Genomic DNA, 17,806 nt, shown 5'->3' on the forward strand with positions numbered 1-17,806 from the left:
AATAATTCACATTTATATACCACATTTATTGCAGTAAATTATCTTGAATAAATTGATGGGGGATTCATCAATCAAAGTCAAAAATATTAGGATAATAGAATGAAATTTTGGTCACTAGGGCAGTTCTTAAGGAATGTCTTCAAGGAAGAAAGAGTGATAACCTGCTGAATGCCCTCAATTCTTTGGGCGTATAGAGAAGCTTCTCAGCTGGTGACACCCTACTTTCTTGCAGCTTATACTCTTTTTTTTCTCTCTTTTGCTCATCTGCTCGCTCACTCACACATTCTCTCACACGCCGAAAGTGGATTGGACCCAAACGCCCTCATTTGCTTGAGCTTCTTGCTCCTCTCCCCTTGCAGTACTTCATCCAAAAACTGTTCTTATTGGGTGAGCTTAGCAGAAAGGGGAGCCAAGCTGGTTGGTCATGGGTCACACGATCAGTTCCCCAATGGCAGGGCAAAGGAATCAGGGATATATAGCAGAAATTGGGGAAGTACAGAGATCTGAGGTTTATTGGATTGGAAGAGGTTATAGAGATAAGGCAAGCCCACAAAGGGATTCGAAGATAATGAGAATGTTTAAATTATATCATCAGAAGTTATTAAGACAAGGCAGTTTCCATTGGGCCACTCAAAAGTATTGGAACCCTATTATTGCTTAACAGTGCCATTCAAACTGCAATTAACTGACAATTAAGAATTTTAATAACTCAGCAGCCCTTTGCATTAACAGGGGACTGGCTTCTATTCATTTGGAGGTAGGCAGGCTCAGTAAGGAGGGTGCCAGCTTACTCAACAGGTGCATGGTACAGAATGTGCACCTTAGTCTTTAAAGGTTTGTCAGGAATCTATGATTTGGCTCCTTATTCCATCCTTCACCGTCCAGTTATTGGAGTTTGACACGGGATAATTTTTGTTTCTTCTTTTCCTGCATAAAGTGGTAATGGTGCCAAATGCAATGCCCTCTGCTGGTGTCTATCCAGTGAAAGCTCACAGCCAATCAGGAATACAAACTTTGACCCTCTTTCACAGCCTAGTTCCACATTAAGCCACGTATTTATGCTCTAGGTCAAAAGGACAACTATTACAAGATCTAAAGCAATGATGGGACTTAGAACTGTGAAAATCGAAAGTCTGCAGATACGTAGATCTGAAATAAAAACAGAAAATGCTGGAGACATTTTGCAACTCAAGCAACATCTGAGAATTTATAGATAGATAGATCCAGTACTTTGATAGATCCAGTACTTGTTTTATGCTTGCCTTTTATTTTAGTGCAATCTGACTTAACCTCTTTTTTGTCTATTCATGTTCACCTTTTTATATTTTAGTAATGTAAAGAGACTCTTGATGTTATATGACATTTGCAAGGTCATTCTGAGGAAGAGTTTTTATATGGTACAGTAATTAGTGCTGCCGTCTCATTTCACCACCATCCATATTCGATACTGACCTGTGCTGTCTATATGGAGTTTGCATATTCTCTCCACGACTCCATGGATTCTCCTAGGTGCTCTGGTTTCCCTCCACATCCCAGAGATGTGCTGGTAGGTTAATTAACCATTGAAAATTACCCTTTAGTGTAGGTTAATAGCAAAAAGAATCAAAGTGGAATTGGTGAGCATGTGTGAGAGAGAATAGGTTGCAGAGGTACAGGGAAGTAAGGAGAGGGGAATGGGAATAGGAACCGCCATACATTCAATGGGCCAAATGGCCTCCTCTGGTTGTTATAAATATGAATAGAACTCTTGATAGCAATATTTGACGCCACAGTGATAAGTGCATTTCCTTTACTGGTGAGTCTGCAGTAGTCCCAATAGTTGGATGAGGTGTGACTGTAAATCTTTACAAGTCATTGCATATAAAGTCTAGGTCAAGTTTCTTGTCATACACACAAGTACATGTATGCACAGGTTCAGTGAAAAACCCACTTGTAGCAGAATCACAGGCACATAGCATTAAAGACCAAGATTCACAAGCAAAGCATAATTTAAACATAAATTATACAAGAAAGAACACAATTAGGACAAAAAAAAATGTCCATTGTATTTCAAAGTGGTCATAGTGTTGCTATACTGAGGTAATGATTAGGGTTGTGCAGGTTGGTTCAAGAACTAAATGGTTAAAGGGAAGTAGCTGTTCTTGAACCTGGTGGTGTGGGACGTCAGGCTTCTGTACTTTCTGCCTGATGGTAGCTGTGAGAAGATGGCATGGTCATACACCAGAATTGAATCATCTGCATTGACTTAAATATGGAATAATTAAAGAGGCAACTTTTTTGACTGATTTCTCATGCAGTTTGAATATATGTCACCCAATTTGTAGATTGTGAATGCAAATTCCAGTCCTTCACAAAATGATCTGCCATCGTATCTGTCCATTCCCAGTCAGAGGGAATTAAACCAAGGTCTGATGTATTGGGAGGAGCAGGTGGGAGATATTAACATTAGCTAACCAAGGCACTGAAATCTGTTCTTTACTGCAACCTAAGGTGAAGCCCACATCACAACCTTTGGTAAGTGTTCTGGCTTGGGCCATGCCCGGGGCTTGTGTAGGGAGAATAAAGAAATGAAAGACAGATGGGGGAAGGGAACTGAAAATTCCTGAAACCAATAATGACTGGAGATACTATACTACAGACATTTTGTCAGTGTGCAACGACATAAGGAGGACCACCCCAAGGGTAGCTGCATAGAGTGGCATTGTCCGCTGTGTCTGTACCCTGAATTTTTAAAATTACAGAATGGTAAAGCCAACAGTTTGGGTTTGGCCTCCTTGATGGTATTGATAACATGAAACATGATTCATCTGCACACCAGCTGGCTGCAACCTCCCAACCCGCGAGCTGCAGGCTTCAGATTGGATATGGGATGGTCTGCACCCATCTGGGGGTTGTATATCCCAGCCTAGAGATCCCTTCAAGGTCCCTGGAGTCCCAATAATGTTCATAAATGACTGGAGTAATCCAGGGCTCAATCCAGGGAGATCCCAGGTCTGCTGGAAGGAGGGTCTTTCCTTAGCTTTTATTTCGGATTCAGATTTTCAGCATTTGCCTTGCAGTTTATCTCAAATTCGGCAGATTACTTACCAGCAGTCAGAGCCAAAATTAAGGTGGAGACACAAGAGACGGCAGATGCTGGAATCTGGAGCAACAAACAATCCACCGGAGGAACTCAGCGGGTCAAGCAGCATCATTGGGAGGAAAGGAATTGTTGACGTTTCGGGCTGAAACGTTGACAATTCCTTCCCCCCGCCCCCACACCACAGATGCTGCTCGACCCGCTAAGTTCCTCCAGCAGATAGGTTGTTGCTCCAAAATTCAGGTAGTCCTTGCACACCGGAGAGGGGCGGCACGGTAGTGTAGCGGTTAGCGTAACACTATTACAGCGCCAGCGACCCGGGTTCAATTCCCGGCGCTGTCTGTAAGGAGTTTGTACGTTCTCCCCAGGTGTCTGCGTGGGTTTCCTCCGGGTGCTCCGGTTTCCTCCCACATTCCAAAGATGTACAGGTTAGGACGCTGTGGGCATGCTATGTTGGTGCCGGAAGCATGGCGACACTTGCGGGCTGCCTCCAGTACATTCTTAGTAATGCAAAAAGATGCATTTTACTGTGTGTTTCGATGTACATGTGACTAATAACTAAATGTCTTATCTTAATATCGGATGTGGGGTATACTGGGTGTTTAAGCAGTTCTGTAGGCTTTGTCAAAGTGAAGCAATTGGGTGGACTTTTACACCCTATGTTAATTTTTGTTGTTTCTCCATACAGTGCCGTTTCGAGAGGCACCGACATACTCGAATCGGCGAAGGGGACCTCAGAGCACGCTCTCCGCGCCGCGAGTCCTACTGCGTTCTAATAGCGATAACAACCTGAACGTCAACGACATCCCAGAGTGGACCGGCAACCAGTCTGCCACTCCGCATCGAAGCCTTTCCCCACAACTACTGCAACAGATGCAGAACAATCCCAATGGCACTATAAAAAGCGGGAGTGGAACCCATGGCTCGCGCAGTCGCTCGCCATCCCTGAATAGGATTGGAGAGGAGGTTCAGAGGCCACAGCACAGGCAGATCAGGTTCGTACACTTCTCTGCACTAAAATGTACCTTCCAATTGTCCCATTGCACTGCAGTCCCTCTTGAGAAGGGGCAGGGGAAATAGAGGGTGTGATGTGGCAACACACAAAGTGCTGGAGGAACTCAGCAGGTCAGGCAGCATCCATGGAAGGAAGTGGACAGTCGACATTTCGGGTCAAGACCCTCAATCTAGACTGTCTTCATCTTGTCTTAAGGCAGTGGGTCCAATTCCTGCTTCAAAGGTGTTTAAAGTCCAAACTAGTATTGCAGTGTAGTGCTGTGGTGCCATTTTGTAGAGGAGTAGGTTTCTAACTATTCTTGAAAAATACTTCAATGACTATCAAGTGCTTTCTAAAGCAGTCCTGATGCAGAGTTTTTACCCAAAATGTTGACAATTCCTTTCCCTCCACAGATGCTGCCCAACCCCCTGAGTTCCTCCAGCATCTTGTGTGTTGCTCCAGATTCCAGCATCTGCAATCTCTTGTGTCTCAAGAGTGTGATGAGAATGGTTTTTACAGTAACCAGTTGTTTATGTTCACTGACTTCTGAGAGGTTAAAGCAGATTTACCTATAACCTTTAAAGGGAAATTGGATGTATATTTGATGCAGAAAATGCAGTGGCCTGTCATAGAGTCATAGGGTAATACAGCATGAAAACAGGCCCTTCCACCCAACTCCTACATGCCAACCAAGGTGCCCACCTAAGCTAGTCCCATTTGCCCACATTTGGCCCATATTCCCCTAAACCCTTCCTGTCCATATACTGATCGAAATGTCTTCTGGATCTGTGGGGAAAGAATAGGTGAACGGAACTGATTGGATAGCTCTTTCAAAGTGATGACCTCGGAACAGTGGGCTGAATAGCCTCCTTCTGTGGTGTAAGGCTTTATGATTTGTGTTCATCCTGTTTTACACTGGGGTCATTGCTGTGTACTTAACCTTATACTCTTGAGCAAAAAGAGGAATGTGTTAGAACCATTAATTAATTCAGGAGTCCTATGCTGGAAGTCCGTCAGCAATTCCTCAACAGCTGACCTGGTTCTCAAGTTAGTCAGGTGTTAACCAGATAACGTCTCTTGCTTTCTTACTTCGATGGTCCTCGTGTGCACATTACATTTTCTGAAGAAACAGCGAGAATCTGCCCTTACTACCCTTCTCTGTCAGGTCAGTTTAATTTGCAAACCCGACTCTCCCTCTGCTTTTCTCAGTTTAAATGCTCACTCTTCCACCCATCCTCAATGCCTTGGGCTCAATAGTTGCCTTTAAGAAGAATCAGAATCAGATTTCCTTGCATCAACTCAAGGCCCATGAAGTCTTCCTTCATAGCTCAATGTATGAAACTTGGGGGTGTTCCTCATTGCTCTTCTCTGGGCCCACAATATCTTTGCTGAGGCATGAGCAAAGTTGCATAGGTTAACTTAAAAGCTGCCTCGCCAAGCGCTCACTGGTGGGCTGAACTATTCAGGTAATCCAGCCTAAGACATAGCTTGCTCTGGCAAGCTGTATTTCTGACATTTTACCATCTGTTTTAGGGAGAAGTTGACAGTCTTTGCGACTTTGCCTCTAATCCCATTCTATAACTAAATATTCTGTGGTCCAGAAGTGAATATCCATCAGATTTTCTGCACAGGAGCAGTGGATGTTGGGCACTGGGTCTCACTCACATGAGGCAAGTGTGTTGCACACTGCAGCTGGATGTCAGTCACCAGGCAATCTACCAGCAAAAGGCATTTCCACTTCAAGCAGCTGCATTGTTGGCAGGTGGGTCCTGCAAGGGGGGAAGTGATGGAGAGAAGACAGGGTGAGGGGTTCAGGGGAGCAGGGTGAGTAACAGCAATTGCAGGAGGAAATGATCGGAGGTGGTTGGGCATTGTTTTGGGAAGAGAAGGTGCACAGGGAGTGGGAATGGGAGCAGTCACTGTGTTGGGAGAGGGAGAGAGCAGTAATTGGGAGGGTGAGAGGAGATAGCTGGGAGGAGGGCTGGTGGGGCCGTTGTGAGAGAGCACTCCGTGAGCAGGATGGGACCTGTGTAGAACAGGAAGCCAGTCAGGATGGCACACCTCATTAAATCCTTGGATCTTAACACCCAAGCTATTTCCCTTCCTTCACTCACACAGCTGAGCTTTGGCAGAACTGGATCCTTCCTCTTCAACTACAACCACTTCAAGGGGTCATTAGCCAGGTTTGCAAGTTGAGTCCAACTGGATTTTCCTACAGTTCTGCAATGTTTACTGCTTCCTTGAGCTCCTTAAAGTTGCTACTGTCCACAGGGAATAATGTATATCAGTGATGAGGGACATTGCTGACTTCAAGAGTCCCTGGCACACATTTGCAGGCATTATGCTTGGGTTCAAGCATAACTGAGAGATTTTAGAGTTCATGGAGAGGAATGGGCTGTGAGGAGGTGGAGAGGGGCTCTCAGCAGGAACTCAGGGCTTTCATGGAATAATTCTTCTTATTGGACCTCAGTGAGGAAAAAGAATGTGTGGATCTGTAGTCAGTGAGGATGACCTCACTGAAGTATATACACCTGGTCCAGCCACAGTTACAGTCTTGGAACTAGAGCAGCAAATACTGTCAAGGTCCCATGTCATGAATATTTATGCTTTGGCCTACTTCTCGAATGGAAAAGGAGCTATTTGCACCATCTTGCCGTTGGCACCTCACGCAGTATAATTCAAATAAAAGGGAATATGTTACATTTTCACCGGTCAGAGAGCAGTAGGCAGAGACAACGTAAGGCTTTGTGAAGAGTGCAGGGTTTCCATGCTGGAGGGCGCTACTGACATGCACAATATTGTATGGGTGGTCAACGATGTGCCACACAGATAGTGACTGTATGATCATACACGGTGCATTGTGTTGGTCAGTGGGGATGTCCTGGCAAAGCATCTGATGTCTTCGTTCTATGACAGTCCACCACACGACCTGCATTTAAGCCACCAAGACAAACCAAAGCGAGGGTGGATACCAAATGACAGAGAATACCTGCTGACCTTCTGGCTGTTGACATTGGTGCATAAGACACACACGTGTGCTGAAACATGTGTACAATGATCATTATTTTGCCAAGTGTAACGTGAGAGCTGAATATTGACATAGGTAAGAAGCAATCCCTTTGCCTCGACCGATCTGAACGAGCCTGCAGTACTCAGCAGAGGGGGTGTCTCAAGGTTTATGATATATATGATGCGCAATCTCAGCATTTTCCCACTAACCAGAGGGAAACAGCTGCAGAACAGGAAGGGAGAAGAAAACTGGATGTCTCCATCTGACTGTGGTTCCCATGGATAACTCAAATCCCATGATACCAGTGAATGCAACACAAATGCCCCATACATCAACACTCCCACGTCTTATCCTCCCTCTACAGCTGTGCCACTGTAATGCCCATCTGCATCAAACTTCTACTGGGATCTGGACGGAGCCCATGCTTTCCAATTTGGAAAGGGTAGGCAACTCCATTGCGACACTGCTTTGTCCAATCATAGAACATTCATCAGATACTGCATTACAGTGGGTCCACCCATGTACGAATGGAGTTGGTCACCACTCCCATTGGAAAAGGACGTGTTTCAGGCTCCATGTCCATGGCTGGTGTTGGCCTCTCCCAGGCTCCTTGACACTGTGCACAGGTTTTCTGGCAGGTCTGCCAGAGCACCAAGTGTTTTATTGTACATGTACATCTGTGCCTTCTCTAGGCTGTCCCAATGCAATGCCTTTGGGAAGTTGGTACCTGTGCTAGCCTTAAGCCCTGTCCTGACTGCAGGCACTTATACCTGGTGACTCAGCACGTGTCTCTTAGTTAAATCCAAATTATATGCCATGTCAGTAACTGAACTGGCAGCTGAAAGTGGCAAATTGAGTGACAGCCTTTTCTCACCTTCACACGTTCCTTCATCACTTACCATTAACTGGCCTTGTTAGAGGTTTTGGGTTTCTGGTAGAGTAGGGCTGGAGTGGAGAGGAACTGAAACATTGTCAGTATGTTTAGACCATCCAAGATGCCTGGGTCAAGTTGTGGGATAAGGGAACGAGGGCATCTTCATCTTCAGTGTTCTCATTGCTGCCACTGACCATGGCCTCAATCACCACTGCTTCAAGAGCGAGCACTGTCTCATTCGTGGTGTGGAGGGAGGTTGGGATGTGGGTGGGATGGGGTGAACTTTTTCTGGCATTGCTGACAAGCCCTCCAGTAGTCATTGCCAGGAGACCTTGACCACCATTGCTATCTCCTCCCACTGCATTTGCAGTGTATATCTGGAGGTCTTCAGGCTCCTGCAGAAATAGGACATCTTACCTCCTCTGTACAAAGCCTTTGGTACAATTCTGGAATAAAAAAAAATGTGGGGCCTGCTCTCCTGAGCTCCATCATTAAGTGGGGCAGGTTGGTATTAAGTGGGGCAGACCTGTTTTAATAGGGCATGCTAGCTTTAAGTAGGGCAAGCTGACTTGAAGTGGGGCAAGCTAGCAGTATGTAGGGCAGGGTGCCTTTAAGCAACGTGGGCTAGCTTTAAGTGGAGCAGGCCATGGTTAAGTGGCGCCAGCCACTCAAAATTGGACCTCTGCCGAGCCAATGCTCAGTGGGGTTGGTGGTGCCTGTGAGCAGAAGTCATGTAAGTAATGAGGTTGTGCAAAATTGGTGTGCTGCATGTGTCAGGGCTAATGGACATGGATTAATCCCATGTGGTGATTCTTATGCCTGTCTACCAGGTATATCTAATGTACCCCATGAAAATGGACTGCCTCCATTTTCTTTTCTAGCGGTATCCCTGACATCACCCAAGAGTAAATAGGAAGTAGGTAACCAGAGCAAGTGGTTGAGGCAAGTACTACAACAACAACATTTAAAAGACACTTGGACATGTACATGGATAGAAAAGATTTAGAGGGATATGACCCAATGTGGGCAAATGGGACTAGCTTAGATGGGCATCTTGGTCAGCATGGGTGAGTTGGGCCGAAGGGCCTGTTTCCATGCGGTATTGCTCTATAACTCTATATAGCTTGAAAGTCATTTTCATTTTATTCTTCTATCCCACGATCCCTACCATGTCCCGAACTTGGCTGCTTTGCACCAGTCTTGAACTTATTATTGTTAGAAACACTTACCTCCTCCTTTTCGCCAAGGTTTGTACCTGATTGAAACAAATGGAATAATGCCTATTAAAGTAGCAGAAGAAGGGCAGGGAGTGGTCACATGAGTGTATCTGTGCCAACTGCATGTCCACAAAGAGCACAACAAAGAAAGACATGCATTTCTATAGCACCTTTCTTATCTCTTTCAAGAAGTCTCAGAACACTGTATCATTAATGAAGTATGTCTGATGTGTAGTCACAGTTGTAATGAGGGGGAAACGGCATCCAATTTGTGCACAGCAAGCTTCCACACACTACATTATGACTGTGACCAAGCAATCTGCTGTTGTGATGTAAATTGGTTTATTATTGTCACATGTACTGAGGTACAGTGAAAGATTTTGTTTTGCATGCATTTCATTACAACAGTGCGTTGAGGTAGTACAAGGTAAAACAGTAACAGAATGTAGAATGTAGTGTTACAGTTACAGAGAAAGTGCAGTGCAGGCAGACAATAAGGTGCAAGGCCATAACAAGGTAGATTGTGAGGTTAAGAGTCCATCTTATTGTACTAGGGTACCTAATGTCATTCAATAGTCTTAGAACAGTGGGATAGAAGCTGTCCTTGAGCCTGGTGGTCTTAATTGAGAGGTAACTAGTGTTGAGGATATAATGAATAATGTGTACCTTTCTCTTCAAAATGTTGCTGTAGGATATTTCATTTCCAATTGAGAGAGCAGATAAACTGGATTTAATTCTTCATCCAAAAGGCAACGAGGCAGACAGTGCAGCAGACACTCAGTCCTGTACTATAGTGGCAGCCAAGGCTTTTGTGCACAGTGACACAGCAGTCAGAGCTGCTGCAACACCACCCCAGCATCCTGGATTCAATCCTGCGCTCTGGTGCTGTCTGTATGGAGTTTGTACATTCTCCCTACGATCGCATGGGTTTCTCCTGATGCTCTAGTTTCCTTCTACATCCCAAAGATGAACTGTTTGGTAGGTTAATTGGCTACTGTAAATTATCCCCCATGTAGGTAAGCTGATTCGAGAATATTGGTGAATTAAACTGGCATGTGAGAGAGAAGAGGTTACAGAGAAGTGACGGGTGATTGGAATTAATAGGAATGCTTTGAAATCTAGCATAAACTTGCTGGGCTGATCAGTTTCCTGGATTATGACAAAATAAAGATATGAAAGTCCGCAGAGTGGGATTTGAATTTAAAACCTTTTCATGCAGAGGCTTCCCATTAAACCACAGCTAGCAGCTGGAACCTTTCACTGTTCCAATTCAGATGAAGGGTCTCGACCCGAAATGTTGACTGTCCATTTTTCTCCACTTGTGCTGCCTGACCCATTGAGTTCCTCCAGCAGCTCGTTTTTTTGACCTGGAAGCAACTCCCGTTTTTACTAACAGGTAGATGAGGAAAGGTGTGAAGTCCATGGTCAGAAGCGTAGAGTGAACTGATAGAGACCTATACCGTCCTGGCAGTGGAAGCCAGCTTTGGAGATGAGGTGACTATACCTAAACATAAATCAAGGAAAAGGCAAATGGCACTGTTCAGATCCGACCTAATTCTTTGCCCCATCTCTGCCACTAATTGGCACAGTTCTTTGTATTACATAGTCATTAAACATACAAATAAAACCGTTCCATTCACAGCAGTCAACTCATAAACCATCAGATCTCACGCAGATAAAGGCTTCACAAAGGTATTAATAAGTATAATTTAGGTGGAAGATGATGACTGCTCGTATATAAAAAATTTGTATTTCTATTCTATTTGTACTATTCCCTGTCTTAGGATGTCCCAAAGAATTTAACAACCAATGAAATATTTTTGAAGGGAGTCACTGTGATAATGTGGGAAATGACAATGTAATGAAAATCAATTCTCCTCCAAGCAACAGCTTACATTTATCTAGTGGGTTTTACATGGTGAAATGGCCCTAGGTGCTTTATAGGAACTTTAAGAGACAATGTTTGACATTAAACCACATCAAGAAAAATTAGAAATAAAAACAAGAAGTGCTGGAAATGTTCAGTGGTTCAGGCAGCATCTCTGGAGAGAGAAGCAAGAGTTAAAGCTTTAGATCAATGCTCCTCCATTGGACTGATGGTCAAAAACTTGCTCACAGCTTACTGGGTTGACTTAAAGGACAAGAGAGACATAGTGTGTTTTCTAGAGGCTTTAGGTTCAGATAGTTTAAGCCTCGACCGCCACTGGTAGGACGGAGAAGGTTGGTGATAAGAAAGAGAACAGCTTTGGAGGAATGCAGAGGTAAATGAATCATAGCTTTCCGTCAGCTTTCAGGTTGCACCTTGGATACCAGAAATACCTGGGTCACTTGCCCTGGTACGGAACTAGGCAGACAGAACTAGTCAACATCTGCAATGGCCTCTTCTCCCACAGCCACACCTGATGTGCCCTGGTCAACTTCAAGAGTCAGCTTCCCCAGGTCTCTTTCCCAGGGTCAAGATATCTAATTCTAGAGGGCATGTATTCAAGGTGAGAGGGGGTAAGTTCAAAGGAGATGGGCGGGGCAAGTTTTTTTCACCGAGAGTGGTGGGTGCCTGGAATGCACTGCCTGGGGTGGTGGTGGAGGCAGATACAATAGAGGCATTCAAGAGGCTCTTAGATAGGCCCATGAATGTGCAGAGAATAGTGGGATATGGACATTGTGTAGGCAGAACGGATTTGTTTAGTTAGGCATTTAATTATTAGTTTGGCACAACATCGTGGGCCGAAGGGCCTGGTCCTGTGCTTTACTGTTCTATGTTCCTAAATCCTACACTCATTGCCCTCCTTTACACTTTATTTAAGCAGTCTTTTTATAGATGCAACATGTGTGGCTGTGCACCTGTTCTGTACCTCAAACGTGAGCATTGCAGAGTAGATCGAGAAATACAGAGCAGGTGCAGCTGGTTTATTCGACTCTAACTCCATCACACATCTCCATCATATGTGTAAGTCATATATTTACTTACACAGTGGTGGAAATGTTCAGTGCAGAGCTCTGAAGAGTCTCAAACATCAGTCTCCAAGACACACTCAACTTGAGAGGAAAGATGTCTCAGCATGCTGTCACACTGTGAACAGATTAATCAGGCTAGTTTCAGAATTAGTAAAGTTTGAGTGTCAGCTGTGGCTTGGTGGGTGGCTCTCTTGCTCTTCAATCACACAGTCATGAGTTCAAGTCTCACCCCAGAGTCTTGAGCTCAGAAATCTAGTCTGAAGCTCCTGTTTAGTAGCGAGGGGGTGCTGCACTGTCAGAGATGCAACCTTTTGTGTGAAACATTAATCCAAAGTTCTTTTGCCCTCTCTACAAGAGCACTAACTGTAGGAAGGACAGGGCAGTTGCTACCAGAGTTCTGGACAGTATTTGTCCCTTAATCAATATCACAAAAACAGATTATCTGATCATTGAAGATATTACTGTGTGTGAATTAGGTTTTTGACACCGAGTCTCTGAAAGAATTATCCGGACAGATGACCAGGGCTGGGAATTTGTCACAGAAAATTTAGATCTAATTCACAGAGCAGCCATGGTATATTTGCTCAAAAAGAAATTATTGAAGCAGAATAAGGTCATGTGACCACATGTGTACATGATTATAAAGTCCCAACATGAAGAGAACAATTACAATTTGTGCATCTAATTCAATTCATTAACCTGCAGCACCATTATGGAGCCTTACTCATGGGAACAGGAGTTGGAGAATTAGGGCTGCAGTATCATATTCTTCACCCCAACAAATGTTTGCGGTGTCAACCTCGAGGGCTGCTCTGGCTCCCGCAAAGTATGGTGGCTGGACTAGTTCTTGGAGGTCAATGAGATCATCAACAATTGCACAACCTCAGGGACTAAATCCCAGCATTAAAGACTTACTGGGAGAAGTAGGATTTAAAGACCATTATAAGGAGCGATTCCAAAGCTTAACACAAAGGCAACTGAAGGTAGTGTTACTAGGGGTGAAGTGATTAAGGTTCGAACTGCACAAGATGCCTGAATTTAAGGGGTACAGAGAGATGCTCAATTGTTAACAATCCTTATGACAGAAATGGCTGTTGAGAGAATAAGGGGGCATATCTCTGACATTTATTTGCCTTCATTTATATCCCAGCCTTGAAAGGGGATTGGTGAGAGGCAGAAAGTGGGCAGAAGCAGGTTGAAGAGCCCACCATAAGCGCTCAAACTGTCTTTTGTAGGAATCTTATTTAGTTTTTTGAAGCAACTGATATATTCCTCTATCTGTGGAACTAGTATAAGGTATTACAGTGTGTCATCACTTTCCTTATGTGAAGAAATTACAGGATATCCTTCAACTTCAAGGACCAGGACACAATTAAAAACAATACTCAGCAAGCTAAGTAGCATCTCTGGAGAGAGAAACAGAGTTAAATGTTTCAGTTTATGACCTTTCATCAGAAATGAGAAAAATTAAAAATTAAACATGGACACACTAGAGTTTTCAGGTAACCTGCTCCCATTCTGTCCGTTTCACTCTCCTGATTCTCCCACACACTCCTCTCCAACCACCTCCCCACCCAATCCCCATCACCCTTTCTCTTTCCCCCTTCCCCACCTACTCCATCTGCCCAGTATCTACATGGTCTTCCCAGTGTCTCTTCCCCCCACTGTTCCCATCTGCCCACCATCCCTCCCTTATTTGGTTCCGTTCTTCGCCTTTCTTTCTTAGTTTCTATAATCAGCAGCCCTTCGTTGTCTCTACGTACCACCTCCCAGCCTCTGTCACGAGCCCCACCCTACCCTCCCCCATCTGACTCCATCTGCCTATCAACTCCTCCTCACCCAGATATACCTTTTGCTTGGCAACTCTTGCCCTCTTTATACCGGCTATCTCCCCTCTACTCTCCAGATGAAGGGTCTCAACCTGAAAGATGAACTGTCCATTTCCCTCTACAGATGCTGCCTTGACTCACTGTGTTCCTCCAGAAGCTCGTTTTTTTTATATATGATATCTTTATTTGTCACATGCACATCGAAACACACAGTGAAATTATCTTTTTGTGTAGCGTGTACCAGGGGCAGCCCGCAAGTGTCACCACGCTTCCGGCACCAACATAGCTTGCCCGCAACTTCCTAACCCGTACGTCTTTGGAATGTGGGAGGAAACCGGAGCATCCAGAGGAAACCCATGCAGACACGGGGAGAACGTACAAACTCCTTACAGACAGCGGCCGGAATTGAACCCGGGTCACTGGCGCTGTAATAGCGTTATGCTAACCGCTACATAGCAATTAAACGTTTTACATTGCAGGGGGGCAGAGAGAACAAAGGGATTGTCTGAAAGAGAGTGAAGATTGTGAGAATGAAAATAGGGTGAAGATTGTGAGAATGAGTGATATGTGTTGGTAGTACTGGGCTGAGAAAGGGTGATGAAGAATTGTGGATCACAGATGTGATTGGTGGGGTGTAAGTAGGAAACATAACAACAGAGGAGAGAGAAGAACAAAGAAAAAAAACAGTAAGACTGTGTGATACAAAACAGTAGAGAAGCAAACACCACAGATGTTGGAAATCTGAAATAAAAGCAGGAATTGCTTGAAATGTTCAGCAGGTCAGGAAGCATCTGTGGGGGAAAAGATCAGAAGTAATATTTCATGTTGATGACCTTTCATCAGCACTGAACAGTTCTGCACAAACTGGAAAGGTTCGTTAACTGAAATTCTGGAATTCACTGTTAAGTCCCGAAGGCTGTATTGTGACAAGTTGTAAGATGAAATACCATCCAACGAGCTGATGCTGGCCTTTATTGGAACAATATATAAGGCCAAAGGCAGTGAGGTTAGAGTGGAAGTGGGACAATTAAAGTGACAGGCAACTGGAAGCTTGTGGACGGAGCAGAGGTATTCTGCAAAGCAATTACCTAATCTGTGTTTGGTTTCTTCAATGTAGAGTAGATCATGTTGTATATTCAAATGCTTTGCACTGAAGTGGAAGAGGTGCAAATGAATCACCAGTTCATCTGGAAGGTACGAGCAGCGATTCATTTGTTCCTCTCTCCTACTTTGAGTCCCGGGATGGTTGGAAGGGAAGAGGCAAAAGGTATCGGTATTGGTTTATTATTCTCACTTGTACCGAGGTACAGTGAAAGACTTGTCTTGCATACCGATCATACAGATCAATTCATTACACAGTGCAGTTACATTGAGTTAGTACAGAGTGCATTGAGGTAGTACAGGTAAAAACAATAACAGTACAGAGTAAAGTGTCACAGCTACAGAGAAAGTGCAGTGCAATAAGGCGCAAGGTCACAACAAGGTAGATCGTGAGGTCATAGTCCATCTATTGTGTAAGGGAACCGTTTAATAGTCTTATCACAGTGAGGTAGAAGCTGTCCTTAAGCCTGGTGGTACGTGCGCTCAGGCTCCTGTATCTTCTGTCTGATGGGAGAGGAGAGAAGAGAGAATGATCTGGAAAGGCAGGTGTTGCATCTCCTCCGGTTGCACAGGAAGGCACTGAAAGAAGAGGAGTGATTGGTGGAGATGGAGGAGTGAATCAGAACATCACAGAGGAGACAGTCCCTTGAAAGGAAAAGGGAGGGGAAGGTGTGTCCTTTTGAAGGTGGTGCTCATTCAGAGGATCAGCCATTGGTGGGTGGAAGGTGAAGACAAGACACTTTGTTCTAGTTGGGAGGATAAGTGTGGGAAATGGAACACAGTTCTGAAAATTCATGGTGGAGGGGAGACCTCACTTGAGGAAAAAGAAGGCATCTCAGAAGCACTGGTGTGGAAAGTATTGTCACCAGTTAAACCTCTGTTTAACACTCTGTATTTAATCAAGTCAATGAAACAACAAAAGACAACTCCTTACACACAGTGTATGTGAATACAAGTACCACTTATTCCTGTGAAGTATCTTGGGATGTTTTACAGTGTTAATGCTGCAGAATTATTGCAAGTTGTTGCTGTTGCTATTGCTCATATACCAGAGGTCTCCTCAGGAGATTGAGAACATATCATCATTAACTTCTAGGGGAGGTGAAGTGAAAAATTGGGTGTATTTGTTTTCTGAGCTGGTTGCATTAACTCAAATAGTTGTACAGCAGAAACAATAGCTGAGAAATCTATTTGGTGGGGTAGGTGGTGTTGGATCCGGTTATTTTCGAATCTGCAGGTTCTTTCAGGAGTCCAGGAATGAGTTGAAAACAACTTGGTGCTTCATAAAGTTTTATTGGAAAAGTTTAAAACAAAGAAACAGTCACAGAGCACATGGCACTAGCTTTACTACTGGGAGATGAGATGAGACAAAAGGAACTAAAGATGAGCTAGGGCCAGGGATGGGAAGAGAGCAAGAGAGATAGAGCAAGATAAGCAAGAGAGAGACAGAGGCAAGAGAGTGACTAACAAAAAACGACACCTTTTATACCTGAGATAAGAGGTACTCCTTAGCTAGCAATAGGCCAATCAGGAAACCTATTAGATACCTGTGGCCAAACCAACCAATGAGAACACACATATTCACCTGATGGGCGAACCAATTAGCTAGGAAGCCGCCATTCCTTGTGCAGCCACTTGAGGTGTATTAAATACTATACATGTTAAAAAAACTAATTAAAACAGTTGAATCCAACAGTGGGAAACAGTGTGATTGGGGGATATGGGTGCGGAATTAGGCTTGGAGGTTTTGGTTGGTATCTGAGCTGGGGGTGGGGTGTGTCTAAGCTATAGTTAGTGAGGACAGCAAAAGAAATCGCAGGTTGGCAGGCAAGTCATGAAAAACTGCATCTCTTGTCACAAGGGAATCTGATAGAAGTATTCAAAGTTACGAATAAGTAGGTGTACATTAATTCTCCCAGCTGGTTAGTAGGTGACAAATAGGCAGAAATTTAAGATTGCTGAGAGATGAAAGTTCAGACAGCAATTTTATGTGAAGAGTTATTAAAGTACTTGCAGCCCTAAGGGGAAAAGCAGGAAAATAGAACTAATGGGATCAATCTTTAAAAGAGGTAACACAGATACTGTGGGCTGAACAGCTTATTTCTGATTCTACAAATATGAAGAACCCCATCAGATGCAGAACCCATCACATCATAGAGTCATACAGCGTGGAAACAGGACCTTCGGCCCGACGCGTCCATGCCGACTGAGATGCCTATCTAAGCTAGTCCCATTTTCCCGCATTTGGCCCATATCCCTCTATTCCTTTCCTATCCACCTACACGTCCAGATACTTTTTAAACACTGTGATTGTACCTGTCTCTACTGTCTGCTCTGACAGTTTGTTCCATATACTCACCCACCCTCTGTGTGGAAAAACTTGCCCCTCAGATCTCCGTTAAGTCTTTACCCTCTCATCTTAAACCTATGTCCTCTGGTTTTTGACTCCCTTACCCTTGGGATTAGACAGTGACTGTCCACCCTACCTTTGCTCTCTAACTTTTATAAACATCTATAAGGTCAACCCTCGGTCTCCTGCGCTCTAGTAAGAATAACCATAGCCTATCCAGTCTCTTCTTGAGGGATCTTGGGGTCCACGTCCATAGATCCCTCAAGGTTGCCGCGCAGGTCGATAGGGTTGTTAAGAAGGCATATGGAGCGTTGGCCTTCATTAGTTGGGGTATTGAGTTCAAGAGCAGTGAGGTAATGTTGAAGCTCTATAGAACTCTGGTTAGACCACATTTGGA

General features: G+C 44.2%; 1 protein-coding gene across 1 annotated transcript in view; it reads left to right on the plus strand.

Annotated features, from left to right (window-relative positions):
* The window catches only part of LOC127577696 (SH3 and multiple ankyrin repeat domains protein 2-like), a 705,938-nt gene that overhangs the window by 167,116 nt on the left and 521,016 nt on the right, over positions 1-17,806 (plus strand). Inside the window, exon 10 of the mRNA XM_052029143.1 lies at positions 3,768-4,074. Coding sequence (XP_051885103.1) covers positions 3,768-4,074 — 307 coding nt within the window. The remainder of the gene's footprint in view (positions 1-3,767; positions 4,075-17,806) is intronic.

This window comes from Pristis pectinata, chromosome 14 (genome assembly GCF_009764475.1).
Source record: "Pristis pectinata isolate sPriPec2 chromosome 14, sPriPec2.1.pri, whole genome shotgun sequence".
Classification (NCBI taxonomy): Eukaryota; Metazoa; Chordata; class Chondrichthyes; order Rhinopristiformes; family Pristidae; genus Pristis; species Pristis pectinata.